Source organism: Girardinichthys multiradiatus, chromosome 24 (genome assembly GCF_021462225.1).
Source record: "Girardinichthys multiradiatus isolate DD_20200921_A chromosome 24, DD_fGirMul_XY1, whole genome shotgun sequence".
NCBI classification, from domain to species: domain Eukaryota; kingdom Metazoa; phylum Chordata; class Actinopteri; order Cyprinodontiformes; family Goodeidae; genus Girardinichthys; species Girardinichthys multiradiatus.
The window spans coordinates 2,655,025-2,679,102 of record NC_061816.1 but is presented as its reverse complement, the minus strand read 5'-3'; the positions used below and the strand labels follow the sequence as shown (position 1 = coordinate 2,679,102).

Below are 24,078 nucleotides of genomic sequence, written 5' to 3'. Positions count from 1 at the left end.
GCCCTGTCAGGTTTAATAAGTGGGATTTCAAGCCTTATAAATGGGGTTGGGACCATCAGTCATGTTGTGCAGGAGGTGGATACAGTACACAGCTGATAGTCCTACTGAATAGACTGTTAGAATTTGTATTATGGCAAGAAAAAAGCAGCTAAGTAAAGAAAAATGAGTGGCCATCATTACTTTAAGAAATGAAGGTCAGTCAGTCCGAATAATTGGGAAAATTGAAATTGCCACACCTGCAATTTGTGACTTTTCTAGGCTTAATACAAACTCCATGTAGAGGTGCAACTTTAACAGTTTCTAAGGAAGCTTGTCAAAGTGGAGTTCAATGTTCTGTTGCCTCAAAGACAAAAAAAAAAAAAAAGGTGAGGCAGCTCCTGGTTGGATTAAAACCCATGCTTAGGCATACATTTTCATTTTAAAAATGTATTATAATCTTAACTGAGAAAAAGCTCGTTCATGCTCAAAAACCCTCCAATGTGGCAGAATTACAACAATTCAGCAAAGACGAGTGGACCAAAATTTTTCCACAGGGGAATAAAAGACTCATTGCATGTTATCACAAACGCTTTATTGCAGTTGTTGCTGTTGAGGGTTAACCAAACCAGTTATTAGGTTTAGGAGGCGATCACTTTTTCACACCACTATCTACATGGTAAATATCCACTCCCAGGCAAACTAAAAGAGTGAGCTGCTGCTTGTCAGCACAAGCAACTGGGACTTCCATGAATCTGCTACACTTAGCTAGCTGAACTGATAACAGACGTGGAAAAACAACCACCATGACTCCCGCTACATTTTCTTGGACCTACGCAATATTCTGTAAAAGGGTCTTAAATTATGCTAAAATCTTGTCCACAATCATAACCAGCAAAGAGTCATTTCTGTAAATTCTAGTGTGTCAGTAAAGATTACACTTAATCTTTTACCACATTTATCACATCCAAAGCGTTTCTCCCCAGTTCGGATTCTTCTATGTTTAAAGATGTTTTGAAGGCAAAAAAAGTTATAAGTATCTCAACCAAAGGGTTTCTGTGTGGATTTGTCATGTGTTTGCATGAATATGATTTAGAAGCAAATCTTTTTCCACATGTATTACAAGCAAAGGATTTGTCTCCTGTGTGGATTTGCATGTGTGTGTCAAGATTTAACTTCCAGGCAAATCTTCCATGAATCACAGACAAAGAGTTTGTCTCCTGTATGGATTCTCATGTGTTTGGTTAAATATGATTTTGTGTTAAATCTTTTTCCACATGCATCACAGCTAAAGGGTTTGTCTCCAGTGTGGATTCGCATGTGTTTATTTAATGTTGACTTATCACCAAATCTTTTTTCACATGCATTACAAGCAAAGGGTTTGTCTCCTCTGTGGATTCGCATGTGTATGTCTAAAGCTGACTTCTGTTTAAATCTTCTTCCACACGCATGACAGTTGAAGGGTTTTTCTCCGGTGTGTATTCGCATGTGCATATCTAAATTTGTTTTCTGGTAAAACCTTTTCCCACATGCATCACAACCAAAAGGTTTTTCTCCTGTGTGGATTCGCATGTGCATATCTAAGTTTGATTTCTGGTAAAACATTTTTCCACATGTATCACAACAAAAACGTTTGTCCCCTGTGTGAATTCTCATGTGTTTGTTTAATTCTGATTTGTCGGCATATCTTTTTCCACATGTATCACAACCAAAAGGTTCATCTGCGGTGTGAATTCTCACGTGTATGTTTAATTGTGACTTGGAGGCAAATCTTTTTCCACATGCATCACAAGTAAATGGTTTGTCTCCAGTGTGGATTCGCATGTGTTTATTTAATGTTGACTTATAACCAAATCTTTTTTCACATGCATCACAAGCAAATGGTTTGTCTCCAGTGTGGATTCGCATGTGTTTATTTAATGTTGACTTATCACCAAATCTTTTTTCACATGCATTACAAGCAAATGGTTTGTCTCCTCTGTGGATTCGTATGTGTATGTCTAAAGCTGACTTCTGTTTAAATCTTTTTTCACACATATGACAGTTGAAGGGTTTTTCTCCTGTGTGGATTCGCATGTGCATATCTAAATTTGATTTCTGGTAAAACTTTTTTCCACATGCATCACAACCAAAAGGTTTGTCTCCTGTGTGGATTCTCATATGTGCACTTAATCGTGACTTGTGGGCAAATCTTTTTCCACATGCATCACAACTAAAGGGTTTCTCTCCTATGTGTACTTCTGTATGTCTTTTTAAATCAGGTTTCCAGTTAAAACTTTTACCACAGTCATGAAAGTTAAATTGTTTACTACCTGTCTGGACTTTTGTTAGTGAATCTATAATTTTATTTTCTCTGAAACACGTCTCATTACTGAAACAATGTGAAAACGTCAATCTTGGATGACATGTCATGTGACTCTGAAGAGAGCGTCTGGTAGCAAATTTTCCTCCACATTCAGAGCAGCTCAAAGATTTGTTGACAGCTTTCCTGTCTGACCCTGGAGTCCTGCTCTCCTTCCCATCATCCTCACTGTCTTCAGTTTCAAAGTCTGATAAGCATTTAAGCTCAGATTTATGATGCTTCACATCATCATCCTCTTCATCATCTTCACAGTCTTTAGTCTCTAAATAGTCGGAAGAGCCTCCATGAGTATTTAGATCTGGGTTCCCTCTGCATACTGATGTCCCACAGTCCTCTACTTTAATTTCTGCTTTTATCTGGTCACCTGAGCTGCTGCTTGGAAGATCTCTATCTTCTGTTTCGTGTTGATGAAGCTGAGAGAACAGAGGTTTCTCCTCATCCTCTTCACTCTTCATATTAACAACAGTTAATGGAAACCTGGTATAATCAGTCTCCTTCTTCACATTCAGTTGTTCTCCATCCTGGCTGGCCCAGATTCTTTCATTTTCCTCCTTTATGTGGAGGAGCTCCAGCTCCTGCTGGTCCATATCAGGACTCTGTTCTTCAGGAGCCTCTTCTTTAACATCTGCAGACATCATTGAAACACATTATATGCCTTATGAACAACTTTATCCTGACAATGTTACAAAGATGATAAAGATTAAAACTAGAGAAGAAAATCTGATAAATATTATCAGTGAACAGTACAGTAGGTAAAATCAGAGATGCCATAATGGTGTGATAACCTTGGGTGTAAATACTAAAGTTTCACTGTGTCATGGTATAAATATGAGTTTCTCTTTTATATATATATATATTCATTATTTTAATTTTTATTATTATTATTACTTTTCATATATTTCATATATTTATCATATTTTTTTATTTATTATTTTTTATATATATATTTTATGATTATTTATTATATATATATATATATATATATATATATATATATATATATATATATATATATATTTTTTTTTTTTTTTTTTTATATTTCTTTTTTATAAATATGAGTTTCTAAAACAAATGAGTACAATGATTTGCCGTAATTTAAGATGAAAAAGAATGGTTATTACATTGCTGATCAAAAACATAGAACATTTATTATGTTGTACATAACAGATAAGGCTTCTTTAGCTATGTTTAAGGCATTTGAATTACTTTAGATGCTTTTTTTAGAAGCTTGATGCTTCTGATTGATTATGATTTTACTCGGAATGTCTTGAATCTATTTACTCCTGGCTTACAGGTACATGCTTTCTAAGGCATTTTACGTACATTAAGTACGATATACAGCTAATCTACGATAAACTGCTTAAGAGAGACTTTGCTGCTGTATAGTTTTAAAAACAGCTTGTCTCAACATTCTAGTTTGAGTTTTGATCTTTACACAGTTGTGAATCAGTACACATGGCAGATCCTGACTAAACACACAATCTAACTCAGGAAAACAAGCCACCTTGTGCTATATCTAAATAAATTCAAACTTTTAAACATAGTTTTCTTTGTTCCTCCACAACAATCGTGATGAGGAGCCTTTGGAAAGCATGCAGAGCTACCCGTTTAGATCCATAGAACCCGGTTGGAGTGTTCCACCAGTACCACAACTTCACCAGACAAGAGTTACAATGAAACCCTCGAATCTATTGACCAAAAGCTTACGAGCCTTGGCGCCAGACTGGTCCTTGTAGTAGAATGAACATGGAGAAGAAAACAAAAGGGGAAAGAAAAGGAGAGGTGGGGCAAAAAGTTAAAAGGGAGAGGAGATAAGAATGGAGGAGAGAAAGAAGGATAGAGACTATAGCATAACCCCCTAGAGGTCTGCTTCTACAAAAGAAAACATACAGGGACAAACAAAAAACCCATATATAACCTAGGCAACATCAATGAAGAGTATATGGTACTAATTAATACAAGATGTATTTAGTCGCAACAGCAGCTCAATATAGAGTACATCTGTATAGTTCTTATCTGTTAACACCTGAATCCAAACACCTGTGGATGTATATATGAGCCCGTATCTGTATATAAGGCTTCTCCATAAGTATCTTCAACAGCAGGAGTGAGTAGCAACAGACCTGTCTCCCAGGCAGGTCTCTCAAGGCAGACACAAAGGAAATAAGAGCAACAGACATTCAAAGGCCCCCTAGAAGACCCCCGGGAGGAGTACAGTGCACCCCCGTAGAGAAGAGCAGAGGAGAGCCCTGAGGGGACCACACAGCAGCCGCACTGCAGAAGGCCCAGGGAGCTGCATCGACGAACCCACAGGCCCTGCCAGCAGATAGCTATGCTGGATCAAATCCAGCCATGGACCCAGGGACCTGAGACCCAAAGGCACACCTCCCCCCAGCAGAGTTCAACAGAGCAAGGGAGCCCAGGCCCTGCCAAGCAACCACAAAGAGTGAGCCAGCACACACCCAAGCACCCAGCCCCGAACACAGAGAACCACCAATGTGCCGGAGACACCAGTCACTGGCTGGGAGTGTGACATGGAGAAGGAGATGACCAAGGAAAGAGGGCAGATCAAGACCCAACCTGACGACCCCTATCCCTGCACTGAAGCCTGGCCCCCAATTACCCCCTCCAGAGATAGGGCCAAAAAAAGAGAGGGGTACAGCTACTTCCACAGAGGCAAAACCCCACAAGCCTTAACACAGTGCACTGCGACAGCAAGGCAAAGGCCCTGCGAGATGCCACCCCAGCTACCACATGCGAGTGCAACCGAGCAGACACCACCAAGTCTCGTAACCGCACCGAACCCCACACCAAGACGGGATCAACTCACCCCCCAAGTATTCACCAGCAGGCAACTTTGTAACCGGGGCCGGAGGTCCCCACCATGCCTCTGCAACCACAAAACATCACTGCTACTACTGCATCAGAGAACCACTGCCCAGCTCAGCTCCACCACCACTGCGCAGCCAATCCAAATGTCCACACGCTGCAAGCCCACCGCGGCAATCCCCTGATCTACGCACTAACATCTCTCCCCAGACGCAAAGTGAGCGGAGCAGCACACTGCGGCACCTATCCAACCACCCAGTCAAGACCTACAACCCCAGCCCGCCAATCCTTGGGTAAAAAAAATAAAAACAGATACCCAATGAACTCCACACCACAAACCTGGAGGCACGCAGGCTGCAAACCCCTGCTCAGCACAACACCACCAAAAACGTTTGCACCAGCCAACCAACCAGCCCATCTATCAAAGTGAGGCCATACCCCCAATCACCAACGCACAACACCCAACCAACCCTTCCCCACCAGAATCTGACGGTTCCCCCAACCAGCAGACCAGGCACCAAAACCAGGAACCGAAATCCTAATATCCAAAGGATTCCAGTAGAACTGAAGCCCCAGCCCAAACTGACCACAGAAACCCGACACACAACACCAGCACAGACCCCAATCAGATGGCCCAATCCTCCTCCCGGCCTGATGGCAAGCAGAAAACTGGGGCGTGAATATGTGAAAGAACCCTAGCCTACCTGCCTGCTCAAATGTAGCATTGATGCATGTTGTTATAGAGTGCATTTAAAATGGGGGAGGGTTGGGAGGGGGGCGGCCAACATGCCCAACCCACCCAAAACCCTCAATGTCTACATCCAACTCAACATTTAGAGTTGGCACGAGAGGTGAGGCTAATTAAATTGATCCCTCTCTGAATGCTATTAGATGTGCCCAGCCCCAAGGCACTACATGTGCATGTCATGAAAATATTATAAGTGAGAGAATCTAAGTGGCACTATAAAATTTGGGCCCAGTCTGCCATCAGACTGCAAAGATGGAAACCCATCCCCACGCCCCAATGATGCACCTGCTCCCCAAGGCTCTACATGAGTGGTAGTGTGATGGAGCAGGTGGACGGAGGTGTCCGGGGATGTGGAGGGGAAGGATTGAGGGGCAAAATCCTCTTTGAGGGAGCCAGCTCCAATAGGCACTCCCGTTCACTGAGATCCACCAAGGGAGGGAGGCAATGGCACAACCACCCCAGGGCCAATGGCAGCAGCACCACTGAGCCCCACAGAGCCCAAAGCAAGGGATGGGCATCAAGCCCTGAGAACCAACCTGAATGCATGTGATGAGAGAATAAAGCTCCGTGTTTTGGCTTTGAAAACTTCTAAGTGGCATTCTAGGCTTCATTTGTTAAAACAACAGATGAGCCTTTGTGGTGCGCACCAGAAATTTCCTATAAACCTTTTAAAAGGTTTATAAGTTTTTTTTAAAAAGGTGGCTGCACGGTGGGGCAGTTGGTAGCACCGTTGCCTTGCAGCAAGAAGGTCCTGGGTTCGATTCCCGGCCGGAGGTCTTTCTGCATGGAGTTTGCATGTTCTCCATGTGCATGTGTGGGTTCTCACCGGGTACTCCAGCTTCCTACCACAGACATGCCTGTTAGGTTAATTGGTCACTCTAAATTGCCCTTAGGTGTATGAACGAGTGTGTGGATGATTGTTTGTGTGTTGCCCTGCGATGGACTGGCGACATGTCCAGGGTGTATCCTGCCTCTCGCCCATAGACTGCTGGAGATAGGCACCAGCTCCCCGCAACCCTCCTTGGAATAAGTGGTAGAAAAAATGACTGACTGACTGACCTTTTAAAAGGTGAGTTATTCTCCAGTTAAACATATTTGTTGCTGTGTTACTGTTTGAAATTACTGGCAGTTTTACTATTGAAGTAATAGATGTAAAACTTTTATGAACTTTGACTAGAATAAAGCGTTCTTCGAATAAGTGGAAGAACTTTCTGTAAAATTTAGGAATAAAACCTTGATCGAATCATTTCAATTGGAGACAGTAGAGGTCTGCACTGTGAGGTTAGGAAAAAAAAGGAAAATGTAACCCTGCAAGGCTTGGAGGTTGGAATTTCCTGTTGCAAGCGCGTGTGTGTGCACAACCATGCACTCAGACACACACAAACATGGAGAGCAGCAGAATACATATGATGAAAAAGTAAAAGTATAAAAGTTGCCAGCACGTGTATGTCCATTTGTCTGTTATACATGTGGGTTTATTTGTTACTAACATTTGCTTGTCTAATATTTTTTACTTTCTTTCTCTTCCTTCTCGTTTATTTTTGAGAATATATAGTTTCACAAAAGAATGACAGAAAATTTGATGACTCTGTGGAATTGTAGCCTCTTTTCGCTCACAAAGTCCGGACTATGAGCGAATTTATTGAATACTTTAAATTCAAGTGAGCGCGAAGTGGTCTGCAGTTACCTTGGAGTCTAAATTATCTTTAAAGAAAGAAAAATGGGCTAGGATCTGTGTTCATAATTAAAGTAATAACCCTACCTTAATCTGTTTTCTTTTTCTTCTCTGTCGAAACTGAAATGTTGACTCCTATGTAAATACAAAGTAAAGTGTTTATAACTTCTTAATCACCAAAAGACAACTGGTATATTTAAGTCTATATGAGGTTAACTGAATGTTTAACTGAAGAACATTTTTATTCGTTCTGTTCAAAGTGATGGTTTGGCCTTTGTGTTTTGTACTGTAAAAAGCATAATGACAATGTAATCATGCATTTTATCGACTGAAAGAAATTCCTTAAATGTATGGGATCATAGGTAGAAATGTATCAAACTACACTGCTCAAAAAAATAAAGGGAAGACTCTAATAACATCCTAGATCTGAATGAATGAAATATTCTCATTGAATACATTGTTCTGTACAAAGTTGAATGTGCTGACAACAGAATCACAAAAAAATCATCAATGGAAATCAAATTTATTAACCAATGGAGGCCTTGATTTGGAGTCACACACAAAATTAAAGTGGAAAAACACACTAGAGGCTGATCCAACTTTGATGTAATGTCCTTAAAACAAGTCAAAATGAGGCTCAGTATTGTGTGTGACCTCCACGTGTCTGTAAGACCTCCCTACAACACCTGGGCATGCTCCTGATGAGATGGTGGATGGTCTCCTGAGGGATCTCCTCCCAGACCTGGACTAAAGCATCCGCCAACTCCTGGACAGTCTGTGGTGCAACGTGACGTTGGTGGATGGAGCGAGACATGATGTTCCAGATGTGCTCAATCGGATTCAGGTCTGGGAAAAAGTCCATAGCTTCAATGTCTTCATCTTGCAAGAACTGCTGACACACTCCAGCCACATGAGGTCTAGCAATGTCCTGCATTAGGAGGAACCCAGGGCCATCCGCACCAACATATGATCTCACAAGGGGTCTGAGGATCTCATCCCAGTAGCCATTGGCAGTCAGGCTACCTCTGGCGAGTACATGGAGGGCAGCGTGGCCCTCCATGTACTCGCCAGAAGTAGCCTGACTGTTGGGCTGTGAGCACAATCCCCATTTGTGGATGTCGGGCCCTCATACCATCCTCATGGAGTCGGTTTCTAACCGTTTGTGCAGACACATGCACATTTGTGGCCTGCTGGAGGTCATTTTGCAGGGCTCTGGCAGTGCTCCTCCTGTTCCTTCTTGCACAAAGGCGGAGGTAGCTGTCCTGCTGCTGGGTTGTTGGCCTCCTACGGCCTCCTCCACGTCTCCTGGTGTACTGGCCTGTCTCCTTTTATCGCCTCCAGACTCTGGACACTACGCTGACAACCACAGCAAACCTTCTTGCCACAGCTCGCATTGATGTGCCATCCTGGATGAGCTGCACTACCTGAGCCACTTGTGTGGGTTGTAGAGTCCGTCTCATGCTACCACGAGTGTGAAACCACCAACAACATTCAAAAGTGACCAAAACATCAGCCAGAAAGCATCAGTACTGAGAAGTGGTCTGTGGTCCCCACCTGCAGAACCACTTCTTTATTGAGTGTGTCTTACTAATCACCAAAGATTTCCCCCTGTTGTCTATTTCATTTGAACAACAGCAGTGAAATTGATTGTCAATCAATGTTGCTTCCTAAGTGGACAGTTTGATTTCACAGAAGTTTGATTTACTTGGAGTTATATTGTGTTGTTTAAGTGTTCCCTTTATTTTTTGGAGCAGTGTCCCCTCCTTGAACCGCCACCTTAACGTGGTGGAGGGGTTTGAGTGCTCAAATTATCCTAGAGGCTATGTTGTCTGGGGCTTAGAGGATTGGGCAGCAGCTGCTTAGACTGGTTCTAGGGACGTGGAATGCCACCGGTTCAAAAAGCCTTCATGAGGACCACAATAATGAGGCATGTGACGTCGCCCGGTACGGCGTAGCAGGGGTCCCACCCTGGAACCAGGTCTGGGGTCGGAGAGCGCCTGGTGGCCGGCCCAAGGGCCGAGCAGTGGTAAGGAGTACCCGGCCTTCTTGGAGTCCCTGTCGGGGGGTGTTGGGCGGTGCCCCTCTCGGAAACTCCGTTATAGTGAGGGTCTGCTGGGAACATCTGGCGGAGCCCTCGGCCAGAGATGTATTCAACTCCTACCTCTGGTAGAGCTTTGACCAGATTCCTGGGGAGGTTGGAGACAGAGTCCGAGTGGACTGTGTTCTCTGTCTCCATTGTCGATGCTGCAGCCCGTAGCTGTGGCCATAAAGTCTGCGGTGCCCGACGCGGCGGCAATCCCTGAACTCGGTGGTGGCAGTAAGGGATGCTGTCAAGCTAAAAATGGCTGTGGTTGGCTTGTGGGACTCTTGAGGCGGCTGATGGGTACCATGAGGACAAGCGTGCCGCGGCCCGGGCTATGGTAGAGGCAAAAACTCGGGCCTAGGAGAAGTTTGGTAAGGCCATGGAGAAGGACTACCGGTTGGTCTCAAAGCGATTCTGGCAAACTGTCCGGCGCCTCAAGAGGGGGAAGCAGTGCCATACATACATATATACTGTACATATACATATATATATATATATATATATATATATATATATAAATATATACATATACATATATATATATATATACATATACATATACATATATATATATATATACATATATATATATATATATACATATATGTATGTATATATATATATATCAGTGGTGTTCCGATCGATCGGCCACCGATCATTATCTGCCGATTTCCGTTAAAAAGTATGTAATCGACGTGTGCCGATCAGTGCCTTTCATTGCCGATTACAGAACCCGATCACATGTACCTCATACTTTGCAGTGTAGTGTAGCTCCCAATGTCCTACAAACTGCGCAAGCGCGCGGCGGCAAATCCTGAACAAACATGTCTGCTGTTTGGAGCTTTTATACAGTCTGTGAGAGTGATGTAAAGTTTGCGTCCTGCAACACATGCAATGGTAAAATACCTCGAGGGGGAAGCACGTCAAAATGTTTCAACACAACAAATTTAATACGACATTTAAAGAACAAGCACTTGGCGGAGTATGGTGAGTTTTCGAGGCTCACTGCAGAGAATGAAAAGAAGACAACTGAAGCAGTCAGACGGCAGTTAACACAGCCCACCATTGTCAACACTCGCTCGTATGAGCGTGGCAGTCAGAAGGCTAAGGAAATAACTCGAAAAATAATTGAATTCATCGGGCTAGATGACCAGCCTTTCTCCGTGGTGGAAGACGCTGGGTTCCGCCGACTGCTCTCACACTTGGAGCACCGCTACGTGCTACCGGGACGTAAGTACTTCACAGATGTAGCCCTGCCCGAGCTCCACCAGACAGTGTACTCTCACGTCCAACATCTCCTTAAAGAAGGCGTCTCATCCTCTTTAAGTTTCACGAGTGATATATGGAGCTCGGACGTCAGTCCTGTGTCGATGCTAAGTTTAACAGCTCACTGGATTGATTTGGATTTTCAACTTCATAAAGCTGTTCTGCATGCCCAGGAGTTTTCTGGTTCCCATACTGCCGTAGCTTTAGCCACCACATTTGAGAAAATGTTTCAAACGTGGCATATTTCAAAAGACAAGATACATGTGATACTGAGAGATAATGCCAGAAACATGGTGAAAGCTATGACAGATGCTGGTTTACCAAGTTTGGGGTGTATGGCACACACCCTGCAGCTGGCCATCCATGAGGCAGTGCTGTCACAGCGCAGTGTAAGTGACATTATTGCCAAAGGGAGACGCATTGTGGGGCACTTCAGGCACTCCCCATTAGCTTATGCAAGACTTCAGAGTGTACAGAAACAACTTGGCCAGCCCTCCAAAAGACTGCAACAAGATGTCAGCACTAGGTGGAATAGCACTTATTATATGCTCCACAGTCTCCTTGAGCAAAAACTAGTATTGGGCGTTTACGCTGCTGACTTTGAGCTACCTGCAAACATTTACATCTTCTCAGTGGGAATTGATTGAAAACATGACAACACTGCTGGAACCTTTTGAAGAGCTGACTAAGGAAATATGCTCATCAACTGCATCTGCTGCTGATGTCATACCCTCTGTGATGGTTTTAAAGCGTATTCTGACCAAAGAGACTGCAGCAGATCATGGTGTGAAGACAACTAAGGACACGTTGCTGGAAGCTGTCACCAAAATATTTGCTGACATTGAAAAAGAACCCCTCTACAGTTTGGCAACAGTCATAGACCCAAGGTGAGCTAATCATCATCAAAATAATGATGGATTAAAAAAAGCATTATAGAAATTATAAAAGCAACATAGTTACATTTTGTATTCTCAACTGGCCTGAAAATTAATGTGACCCCTCCCCTAAAGGTACAAAGACAGATTTTATTCTGAAGGACTTAAGACCAAAACACACAGACTGCTTCTTGGTCTGATGACAGAAGCCGCTCAGAGGGATCCAAACCAAGAACATGAAGCTAACAGCACAGGGGAGCCAGCAGAGAAAGTGCCACAACCAGGATCTTTGTCTTCAATATTTGGTGAGATCCTGGCAGAAGAAACCCCGCAGCAGGCTCACACCGACAGTCCAACGCCATCAGAGATGATAATCTACCTCTCAGAGCCACCCATCTCTCGGAGTGCATCATCATTGGAATACTGGAAAACTAATAAGGAACGTTTTCCAGACCTTGCTAAAGTAGCAAGAGCTTACCTGTCTGCACCATGCACAAGTGTGGAGAGTGAGCGCTTATTCAGTGCTGCATCCAACATTGTGGACGAACACAGGAATAGACTCATGACTGAAAAAGCTGAGATGCTTCTCTTTATTAAAAAGAACCTTCCCACAATGCTGACCAATAAGTAATAGGCATTTAGCATGTAAAAATGCTGTTCAACATTTTGCCTGTTCAAAGCAAATGCACTTTAATTTCACTTGTGCTGTTTTTCTGTTTCAAGATCTTTAAGACCATGTTAATGTTGTTTGAGTAGCAAATGGGCTATTTTATTTTATATATGAAGCAACAGACCCATAGTATTAATTTGTTTAGTAAATTATAAGAAAGGTAAACATGTAGTTTTTTTTCTGACAATCCACAACAGTTTGCTCATGCACTTATGACAGTTATTTGAATGCAACCGGCACTTAACTTTGAACAATTCCTTTTTTATTTGACATAATTTGATTAAGGCAATGTGAGATTTATTTTTACTGCATTATTCGCCAAGAGGCTTAATGACTTAACTCTGTTAAAGATTGCATTACTGATAGCAGGTTTTCAGTTGTCCTTTTCGCTAAATATTTGCTACATTGTGCCTACAAGTGTTTTGCATTTTTTATTTTGAAAAAGTAAGTAAAAACACATTTTTCATCTAAATTAAGATGATTCTATGGTTCCTTTTTTCCACATCATGTAGCCAGTAGCCCTTATAGCTAAATTGAAAAATGTACTGCCAATACATGTGATCGGTGATCGGCAATGATCGGAACTCATGGGTGATCGGTATCGGAATCGGCAGCAAAAAGCCTGATCGGAGTATCCCTAAAATATGCTCAAAAAAATAAAGGGAAGACTTAAACAACACAATATAACTCCAAGTAAATCAAACTTCTGTGAAATCAAACTGTCCACTTAGGAAGCAACACTGATTGGAAAGGACAACAGGGGGAAATCTTTGCCGATTAGCAAGACACACTATATATATATATATATATATATATATATACAGGTCCTTCTCAAAATATTAGCATATTGTGATAAAGTTCATTATTTTCCATAATGTCATGATGAAAATTTAACATTCATATATTTTAGATTCATTGCACACTAACTGAAATATTTCAGGTCTTTTATTGTCTAAATACGGATGATTGTGGCATACAGCTCATGAAAACCCAAAATTCCTATCTCACAAAATTAGCATATTTCATCCGACCAATAAAAGAAAAGTGTTTTTAATACAAAAAACGTCAACCTTCAAATAATCATGTACAGTTATGCACTCAATACTTGGTCGGGAATCCTTTTGCAGAAATGACTGCTTCAATGCGGCGTGACATGGAGGCAATCAGCCTGTGGCACTGCTGAGGTCTTATGGAGGCCCAGGATGCTTCGATAGCGGCCTTTAGCTCATCCAGAGTGTTGGGTCTTGAGTCTCTCAACGTTCTCTTCACAATATCCCACAGATTCTCTATGGGGTTCAGGTCAGGAGAGTTGGCAGGCCAATTGAGCACAGTGATACCATGGTCAGTAAACCATTTACCAGTGGTTTTGGCACTGTGAGCAGGTGCCAGGTCGTGCTGAAAAATGAAATCTTCATCTCCATAAAGCTTTTCAGCAGATGGAAGCATGAAGTGCTCCAAAATCTCCTGATAGCTAGCTGCATTGACCCTGCCCTTGATAAAACACAGTGGACCAACACCAGCAGCTGACACGGCACCCCAGACCATCACTGACTGTGGGTACTTGACACTGGACTTCTGGCATTTTGGCATTTCCTTCTCCCCAGTCTTCCTCCAGACTCTGGCACCTTGATTTCCGAATGACATGCAGAATTTGCTTTCATCCGAAAAAAGTACTTTGGACCACTGAGCAACAGTCCAGTGCTGCTTCTCTGTAGCCCAGGACTGGGGAATGCAGCACCTGTAGCCCATTTCCTGCACACGCCTGTGCACGGTGGCTCTGGATGTTTCTACTCCAGACTCAGTCCACTGCTTCCTCAGGTCCCCCAAGGTCTGGAATCGGCCCTTCTCCACAATCTTCCTCAGGGTCCGGTCACCTCTTCTCGTTGTGCAGCGTTTTCTGCCACACTTTTTCCTTCCCACAGACTTCCCACTGAGGTGCCTTGATACAGCACTCTGGGAACAGCCTATTCGTTCAGAAATGTCTTTCTGTGTCTTACCCTCTTGCTTGAGGGTGTCAATAGTGGCCTTCTGGACAGCAGTCAGGTCGGCAGTCTTACCCATGATTGGGGTTTTGAGTGATGAACCAGGCTGGGAGTTTTAAAGGCCTCAGGAATCTTTTGCAGGTGTTTAGAGTTAACTCGTTGATTCAGATGATTAGGTTCATAGCTCGTTTAGAGACCCTTTTAATGATATGCTAATTTTGTGAGATAGGAATTTTGGGTTTTCATGAGCTGTATGCCAAAATCATCCGTATTAAGACAATAAAAGACCTGAAATATTTCAGTTAGTGTGCAATGAATCTAAAATATACGAATGTTAAATTTTCATCATGACATTATGGAAAATAATGAACTTTATCACAATATGCTAATATTTTGAGAAGGACCAGTATATATATATATATATATAGATACTTACATACATACAGGGGTTGGACAATGAAAGTGAAACACCTGGTTTTAGACCACAATAATTTATTAGTATGGTGTAGGGCCTCCTTTCGCGGCCAATACAGCATCAATTCATCTTGGGAATGACATATACAAGTCCTGCACAGTGGTCAGAGGGATTTTAAGCCATTCTTCTAGCAGGATAGTGACCAGGTCACTACGTGATACTGGTGGAGGAAAACGTTTCCTGACTCGCTCCTCCAAAACACCCCAAAGTGGCTCAATAATATTTAGATCTGGTGACTGTACAGGCCATGGGAGATTTTCAACTTCACTTTCATGTTCATCAAACCAATCTTTCACCAGTCTTGCTGTGTGTATTGGTGCATTGTCATCCTGATACACGGCACCACCTTCAGGATACAATGTTTGAACCATTGGATGCACATGGTCCTCAAGAATGGTTTGGTAGTCCTTGGCAGTGACGCGCCCATCTAGCACAAGTATTGGGCCAAGGGAATGCCATGATATGGCAGCCCAAACCATCACTGATCCACCCCCATGCTTCACTCTGGGCATGCAACAGTCTGGGTGGTACGCTTCTTTGGGACTTCTCCACACCATAACTCTCCTGGATGTGGGGAAAACAGTAAAGGGAACAATACATGTTTCACATTGTCCACAGCCCAAGATTTGCGCTCCTTGCACCATTGAAACCGATGTTTGGCATTGGCATGAGTGACCAAAGGTTTGGCTATAGCAGCCCGGCCGTGTATATTGACCCTGTGGAGCTCCAGACGGACAGTTCTGGTGGAAACAGGAGAGTTGAGGTGCACATTTAATTCTGCCGTGATTTGGGCAGCCGTGGTTTTATGTTTTTTGGATACAATCCAGGTTAGCACCCGAACATCCCTTTCAGACAGCTTCCTCTTGCGTCCACAGTTAATCCTGTTGGATGTGGTTCGTCCTTCTTGGTGGTATGCTGACATTACCCTGGATACCGTGGCTCTTGATACATCACAAAGTCTTGCTGTCTTGGTCACAGATGCGCCAGCAAGACGTGCACCAACAATTTGTCCTCTTTTGAACTCTGGTATGTCACCCATAATGTTGTGTGCATTTCAATATTTTGAGCAAAACTGTGCTCTTACCCTGGTAATTGAACCTTCACACTCTGCTCTTACTGGTGCAATGTGCAATCAATGAAGACTGGCTACCAGGCTGGTCCAATTTAGCCATGAAACCTCCCACACTAAAATGACAGGTGTTTCAGTTTCATTGTCCAACACCTGTATGCAGATACACTCGTACTTGTAACCCGACCCTGGATAAGCGGAAAACAACGGATGGATGGATTTTATTTATTTATTTATTTATTTCAGACAATGACAAACAACAGTAAATAAATAAATCAATTTCAGAAATGCTTATAACAAACAAACAAATATCCAAATACCATACAAAGAAGTGTTTGGTAAACATTAAATTAAATTAAATTTCCAGTTCCAAATAAATTAAATTAACTTAAACACAAATAGAAACCAGTAAAATAAACATTTTCCAACAAGCAAACTTGTCAGTATATTTAACCTGAGATCTGACATTGATTATTAATTAATATAAATTGTCTGAAAAGGGGTATGAAGAAGTAAAACTTGAATATCTAAACACTGTGGATGATTTTGGAAAGGAATAATATACTATAAATTATGATTGTTGAATTATATTTTTTATTAGTATTTATAATCCACTAATCATAATTTCACAATATCTTCTTGCCATTCTAACAAAATAAGCCTGATGGGAACCAAACTCCTTGAGGTATCCCCCAGGGAGGTAAAATCATCCACCATGACCCAGAAACTCCTATCAGAGAAGTAGGACCTGAACCATTAAAGACCCGAGCCAGTGATGACCACCCACTGCTCCAGTCTGGAGATGAGAACGTTATGATCCACTGGATCAAAAGCAGCTGGTAAATCTAAAAGCAGTTCCCAGAATCCGTTGCTAAGAATACATCATCAAAAATCCCTAAAAGAGCCGATTCAGTGGTAAGTTTTAAACCCAGACTGGAACACTTCCATTATCATATATTTATCCAGTAAGGCTTCAGCTGGTTGTAAACTGTTGTTCCAAAATTTTGGACAATAAAAGGTAACTTGGAGATCAGCCTAAAGCTTAACAAAGCAAAATGATTGAGGCCAGATTTCACAATAGTATGTTTAAAATTGTTCTGCTCCACGCTGGAGGTCAAACTACTGTTAATAACTTTAAGGATAAAGAGGCCAATAGAAGAAGAAAACTCCTTAAGACGACGTGGAGGAAGAACATCACAGGGGGAGCCAGATGGTTTTATACTGATAACCAGTGTCTCTAGAGAGGAAAGGAAATAAGGCTCCCAGTGATCAAAGACAGCGAGGCAGGTGACCAAGATGGACGGGTCATAGGAGGGAAGAGAAATACAGGCCCTAATGTCAACCTTGTCCAAGAAATTAAGAAACTAATTACAGAGTTCTCTGGAAGCTTCTAGAGGAACAGGTTCAGGTGCATTAAGAGCAAAATTCACTTTTTTAGCCTTTAAATGCATTTTGTTGTGAACTTTGAGTCTGTAGGAGAGCAGAATAGTTTAATTTAGTCTCTCCAGGTTCTGCGTAGATATTTTTATAATCTGTTTGCATCGTATTTTCCCGGCAGTTTCAGCTCAGGAAACATCTCATTTCTTCCTCCTTTTTGTGAAGCTAATCTACTTTTGATCATAAAAGACAACCAGATGCACCAGACTGTTAGCTGCCAGACAGGAGACACACACACAAACAAATCCTTACTCTTGATAGGAGCTGCAGTTAATGGAAACCTGGTATCAGTCTCCTCCTTCACAGTGAGCTGCTCTCCTTCCTGACTGGTCCAGAGTTCCTCCTGTTCCTCCTTTATCTGGAGGGACTCTGGCTCCTGCTGATCCACATCAGGACTCTGTTCTTCAGGAGCCTCTTCTTTAACATCTGCTGGCAGCACTGAAACACATTACATGCATTATGAACAACTTTCTGATTCAGTATATGTGATGCATACTGAAAATATACAAATATATAACACAGATTAATCCAGTTATGGCTGTTTTATTTTGAAATAACTAAAAGGAAATGATAACTACATAAAATCAGCTTTATTGCCAAGTTTGTTCAGAAAACAAGACATTTGACTCTGGTACATTTTGTTCTCAATAATAAAGAATATCTTCTTAAATGTAGATATAAACACAAACACAACTGAGTTTACAATAGAAGATAATGTGAGATCAATCCAGGTATGCATGGTGTTGTTCTGGATCTCTGACTGTCAAGAGTTCATCAGAGAAACAACCTGGAGGAAGAAACTGTCTCTGTGGAGGCTGGTTTTAGCAGACAGCGCTCTGTAGCGCCACCTGAAGGTAGAAGCCTAAACAGTTTGCATGGTGCAGGGTGTTTGGTACATAACATACAGCTCCTCTACCGTAATACACCATGGATGGACGCATCTGATTTCTACCGTCAGCGATCGTCGGCTCACTTCACCGCAGTTAGATGATCCTCTGTCGTTTCAAACTCTAATATTTCTGAGCTGGGCTCCAGAAGCTCCTGCTGATGTTTCACTATCCTAACAACGAGTTCTAATTCAGAGGAATAATCCACCAGCAGACTGAAAACGGCTCCTAAACTTTAACTACCATCCACACAGTTGGCATGAAGAAGGAAACATCCAAACCTAATCTGGGCTGGAAAACATCATCCATCATCTGGTGTCTCTTCCTCTGCTGCGTCCTGCCGCTGTTTGAGCTCCTGCTTCCCTCCAGTTTCTTTGACCAGATGTTCCTCAAGCTGCTGGACTTCTTTCCAGAGTTCATCAACTGCTGCTGCTGCAGCTCTCTTACAGCTTTATCAACACTCCCGCTTCTGGGCTGCTGACGAACAGGGAACAAAGGATAAATGCTGCGGAACCTCGGAAGTCGGAACTGGGACGTCGGAACTTACGTCATTTCCGGGTTGTAGCGTTCCAGTTTCCTGCTTGTTTTCGTTCGTATTGATAACAACTGTAACAGCAGCCTTACAACAATAACACTGATCTACGCGCTATTTCGTGCATATAAACAGCGTTGAAACATCTCGTCTTATAAACACTGAAAATAAATGTTGCATAAATAATAAAGAGCCGCTAAAAACCGTCACAGTAGAAACGTTTCACTAGGCGAGTAGCAACCATCTTGAATGCGGAAGTCGGGTATGGTCGTGTTGCTCCGACTTTTTTTTTTTTAAGCATTTCAATTAATAATGTGAATTTCAGCACAAGACAATGTTAAAAGGTAACATCAATGGGGAAAAAAACCCAACAAAACAGATTATATAGAAACAGCAGAAAAAGAACAGGAGGTGTAGGCCTACCTGCAGATATTTCAAACAAATTAAGCGTCTTCATTGTCATTCATTGTTGAGCCTTCCAAGGTTCCAAAGTAGGTTTTCAGTTCACCCTTAAGTTGAAAAATATTGGGTTTTGTATTGGACCACTTACATTTATGAATATAGAAATTTCCAAACAAATTCAAGAAATCCAAAATAAAGTAGCAAGACTTGAAGTCTTTTCTCTCCCTAAAGAAGATTATGTCCTTATAATGTAACTTAACTGGAATGCCACAAAATAATTGAAATAAGTGTTCAATTTAAGTCCAAAATGTTTTCTAATATAAACACAGTCGTAGAAAAGATCGGCAATTGTTTCACAAAGTGTTTTACAAAAGGTGCAAGATTCATCAAGGACATTTCTAAAGCTTTTAATAAATTGATTCGTTTGATATATTCGTTGAATTATTTTAAAATGTCCTTCCTTTACCTTATTGAAAACCAAATATTTGTTAACTAGTTGGGATACATAACTAATATTATTTTGGATCCAATGTTTGTTTTTCCAAATCAAAGATTTATGTGGGAAAAAGTTATGTTTGTACATAAAAAGCCAACATGATTAATCCTGTTTGTGAAAATTAAATAACTGGATAGAAAGCTTGTTGAGAACAAAATCAGAATCAGAATTTTATTGCCAAGTTCGTACAAACAAACAAGGAATTTAACTCCGGTACACTTTGCCTTCCACGGCTTTCTTAGACTATGCGAATTTACTTCTCCTTCTAAATCATTTGATCCGTCTAGAGATTTAGCCGTTTCAGACCTCAAGTTCTATCCATACCATTTCAAATTTTACCTCAAACAAACCAAAACTAAAGGTCTATGTTTCATTTCCATTGCTCGCCTTGATAGCCGTTTTATTCTTTCCAAGCCATATTCACTTTTGCTCTCAAAACGTCACAAAATCAGCTCACCCAGCACGCCCCTTCCTCACTCCAGAAGGAGTTCCCATGATCACCTCCTGGTCCCTCAAATTTCTCGGGCTAACTTTGTTCAATGCAATCTTCCCCCTAGTCAGTTCTCAGGTCACTAATTCAAAATCAGGGCACCCATTTCAGCAGCTACCCAAGGAGTTTCCACAGCTTCCCTACAACAACTTGGCTGCTGGTCGACTTCAGTATTCTCTTCATATGTCCACTCAAACGTCAATTTTGTGCTCTCTGCTCAATGATCTATCAGCTCTTAGGTAAGAGCTTCTGCATTAACTGGTGGTTGTTGGCCTTTTGAGTTTAACATTGCAGCGACAAAAAAAAAACAAAACATAAAAAAGGGCTCAGTTGGGGAGCTGGTCTATAACTGGGGATTCATGCTGCCATCTTAGACAACACAACAATGGGGTCTGTAGGTATGTGATGATGGACCTTGGAGGCATGGAGAAGCACCTGGTAGACAGCCATGCATACACACACACACACACACACTCACACTTATACCTAAGCACTGTTTTAGAGTGTTGCCACATTCAATTCAGTTTATTTATAAAGCACCATTTCACAAAGAATTTCATCTCAAAGAACTTTCCACGCACACACACACACACACACACACACACACACACCGAAAAAGAATTGAAGAAGATATTACCATCTGAATGTTTGCGCTCGCCAGACTATTTTACTGAGAAATCGGCTCTGAAATATTCCTTGTTTTCTCTCCCTGAAAGCAGGGCGGTGACAAGAACTGCTAATTTGAATAACTTTGAATAGCCCACCTCCCCCAATTGTTTGTCAACAGAAGCTCCAACTGATTGCAACAGACTTCTGTCACTGAACTCATAGTATTTTTCTATGTAAAGATAATTTACAGCAGTGCATTACAATTTATTATTACCTAATCTCTGCATCCTGTTGATTGGTTTGGTTTCCTCTTGTTTTTAGATAAATCTCACTTAAAGTTCCAGACTATTAAATGTTCTGCCTCAGGCAGAGTTTGAAATCCAATCTCACAGCAATTAGCAAAATATCAGGGTAATATGGATGTGTTCGTCTTAATATGTAATATGAAATGTCCAAAGATTATTGTAGCATGCAGATATATTGTTTATCAGTCTTCATTTTATGTGTGCAGGTATGAATAGAGCTATGGGCTAATAGTTTACACCTTTTGAATACGTGTTAATCTAGAAGAGGCTGGTGCTGTACCCATCAAATTTCATGTCTGTAAACCTCTTGACTTTAAGGGACCCAGGAAGAGAAATGGGCAATAACTTGACTTTGATCATGTCACAAATGTGATTTTTATTTACAACTCTATACACATTACAAATTACCAAAACGTCAATGTCACACCATCATCCTCTTCTGTGTGCTATTCTGTGTTGTGCTTTGTGGTGTTGGGCATGTAATGTCCTTCGCTTCACCGGAACAGAAAGGCCTGATCTTTGAATAATGATAAGTCTGCCTGTCCGTGGCCAGGCCAGCTGCAGGCAGGGCAGCGACACAGACAACAGTGGGTAGAACTTCCGGGTCACACAGCAGCCAAAAGCTAACAGGCTATGCGTCGCTGTGAGTCCTAGCTAGGACCACACCAGGTCTGTTGGCATCAAAGCTGGTAATAAAAGCACACAAAAGACAATCGAAATATTACATGTCTCTTTGTTATTTTCAAATACAGATTGTGGATGTCTGCATAATAGATACCTGAAGTGCTGATAACTCTTGATCTGTGGGAGCTTTCGGAAGTAGAGATTCAGGTGTGCCTGCCAGTCAAACGTGTTGACTAACACCGTGCCATCTTCCAGTCCGACCAGCTGTGGGATGTTGAGGCGACTTTCAGGAGAGCGGTTTTCCACTACCTGTACACAGACGAGTGTTGACAAAATTGGTATGACAATACATTACGTATTTTCTACATATAGGTGTGTTTATAGAAATAAACATCTAACACAAAACATAAAAATAGGTATTTGTTTTTTTTTTCAACCTCAAACTTAGCCCGCCCCCACATAAGTCGATTTTCACATTGTGAATGGGATACAGTAGAGGCTAACTTTGTGTAGCTACGCTAGCAAAAAAACTGTTGTTGTGGACACTCATCACCAAGTGCAGGGGAAAAAAAACCCAACCTCAAGCTTAGATTAAAAATACAAACACAAACCCCACTAACCCTAAACCCCTATCTGGCCCTGGACCAGTTCATACGGGCCTTGGCCCCAAGGGAGCTGCGCGTCCAGACACAACTGGCACATCACTGCAACCTGCAGGAGGCACTCGAGTTGGCCTTAGAGAGAGAAACAATAGAAATGGCAGCAGGGAAGGACTGTGACACAGGAGGCCCTGTCGTGAGGACCACAACTGATGAGAGCCCAGGCCAAGAAAAGCCTGCCTGGGCTGCTGAACTGAATGAGCTGATCCGGGCGGTGTCTTTGCAACCGCCACAAATCCGATGCAGAGAGCGGCCTTGTCGTGGCCTGCTGGTTACCTGGACATGTGGACAATCCGGGCATATGAGGGATTGCTGCAAAGTCAACGCCAGTGACTGTCCACTGTCTCTACATGCTTATCTGGGAGGAGGGAATGCTGCAAGTCACTGACTGGATGCAATCTGCTGGGTTTCCTTAGATAGAAAAACTTTTTATCCAATTTGAATAAATAACTAACTCTGACTGCACTGTTCAATGATTAGGACTAATTGGAATGTATGTACCTGGCTGTTGTGAAGTGCCTTGAGACAACATGTGTTGTGAATTGGCACAATATAAATAAACTGAAACTGAACTGAATATCAGTACGCCCTGCCCTAGCAGTGTCCACACGAAGGGAAACGCGACAGGGTCTGTGTAAATGGGACAACACAGGCCCTTTCCTCAGAGTCCCAACCTATCCTGTTACAACCTGATGGAGCCCAACTAAACAGCTGGAGGAGCGAGGCTCCGCTTCCCCCAGAAGCAGATGACAACACTGAGGCAGCGAGGGTGGTGGGCTGGACTAAAGCGGGAGATTTTTGCCATATTCCTATCACTTTTGCGGGGGCTCCGTGTACAGCTCTAGTTGACACTGGCTCCACTGCAACCTTGGTCAGACCCAAAATGGTGCCTCAGGGGACGCAGCTTGAACAAACCAGGGTAAAGCTGCGCACAGTTACGGGTGAGCTGGCTCCAATGCTTGGGAAGGGGTTGGTAACCATTCAGGTGGGGGGTCAGCTGATGGACTTTAAGGTGTGGGTTGCTGCCGTCCAGGACAATTGCATATTGGGGTTGGATTTCCTACGAGCCACACCGTGTATGTTAGATCTAAGGAGAAACACGCTGGTTTTTCCAGGGGGCCCCACAGTTGAATTGATGTGCCCCCTGCTGGCTCCCAAAATGCAGCTGCTGAGCTCCATGGCGACAGAAGAGTTTCAGGGGACACACAAACCACCCAGTGCCACATCACGGACACCTCAACCCTCTATACTTCATTCCCCATTAAAAGGGGCAGCTCAGGGCCAACAGGAGTCCGAACAGAACAGAGACAGACTTGCTGCAGTGAGAGAGATTTGGTCATGCAGTTGCCCCGATCTGGAGGCGGAACAACAGGAGGCACTGTGGCAGGTGCTGTTGGAGTTCAAGAACATCTTTGCATTATCGGAGGACGAAATGGGCCTCATGCACCTGGTGGAGCATGACATCGACACCGGGGATGCTCGGCCTATTAAGTCCCGACCACGTCGCCTCCCTCTGGCACAACAGGCTGCTGCAGACAGCGCCATTGACGAGATGCTAAAACGTGGCATCATTGAGCCATCCGACAGCCCCTGGGCTTCCGGGGTTGTAATGGTTAAGAAGAAAAAG

At 42.6% G+C, this 24,078-nt stretch overlaps 2 protein-coding genes across 7 annotated transcripts in view; one reads left to right on the top strand and one right to left on the bottom strand.

Moving 5' to 3' along the window:
- The window catches only part of LOC124861426 (gastrula zinc finger protein XlCGF57.1-like), a 1,067,819-nt gene that overhangs the window by 157,320 nt on the left and 886,421 nt on the right, over positions 1–24,078 (top strand). The gene's annotated exons all lie outside the window — the stretch shown is intronic.
- On the bottom strand, positions 88–18,875 carry LOC124861443 (zinc finger protein 260-like). The gene is made up of 3 exons (XM_047355231.1): positions 18,616–18,875; positions 17,700–17,885; positions 88–2,963 (listed from the first exon to the last, which is right to left on the bottom strand). Exons 1-3 carry the CDS (start codon positions 18,752–18,754, stop codon positions 1,141–1,143), a joined length of 2,148 nt encoding a protein of 715 aa, XP_047211187.1. The 5' UTR covers positions 18,755–18,875; the 3' UTR covers positions 88–1,140.

What these genes read in the sequence shown, in the direction of transcription:
- LOC124861443 (XM_047355231.1), bottom strand. Translation starts at nt 18,754, where the DNA reads ATGAACTCTGGAAAGAAGTCCAGCAGCTTGAGGAACATCTGGTCAAAG. An exon ending in TGTTTTCCAGCCCAGATTAG is followed by an intron (nt 17,886 to 18,615) that starts GTTTGGATGTTT and finishes AATGTGTTTCAG; the next exon opens with TGCTGCCAGCAGATGTTAAA. An exon ending in AACTGCAGCTCCTATCAAGA is followed by an intron (nt 2,964 to 17,699) that starts GTAAGGATTTGT and finishes TGATGTCTGCAG; the next exon opens with ATGTTAAAGAAGAGGCTCCT.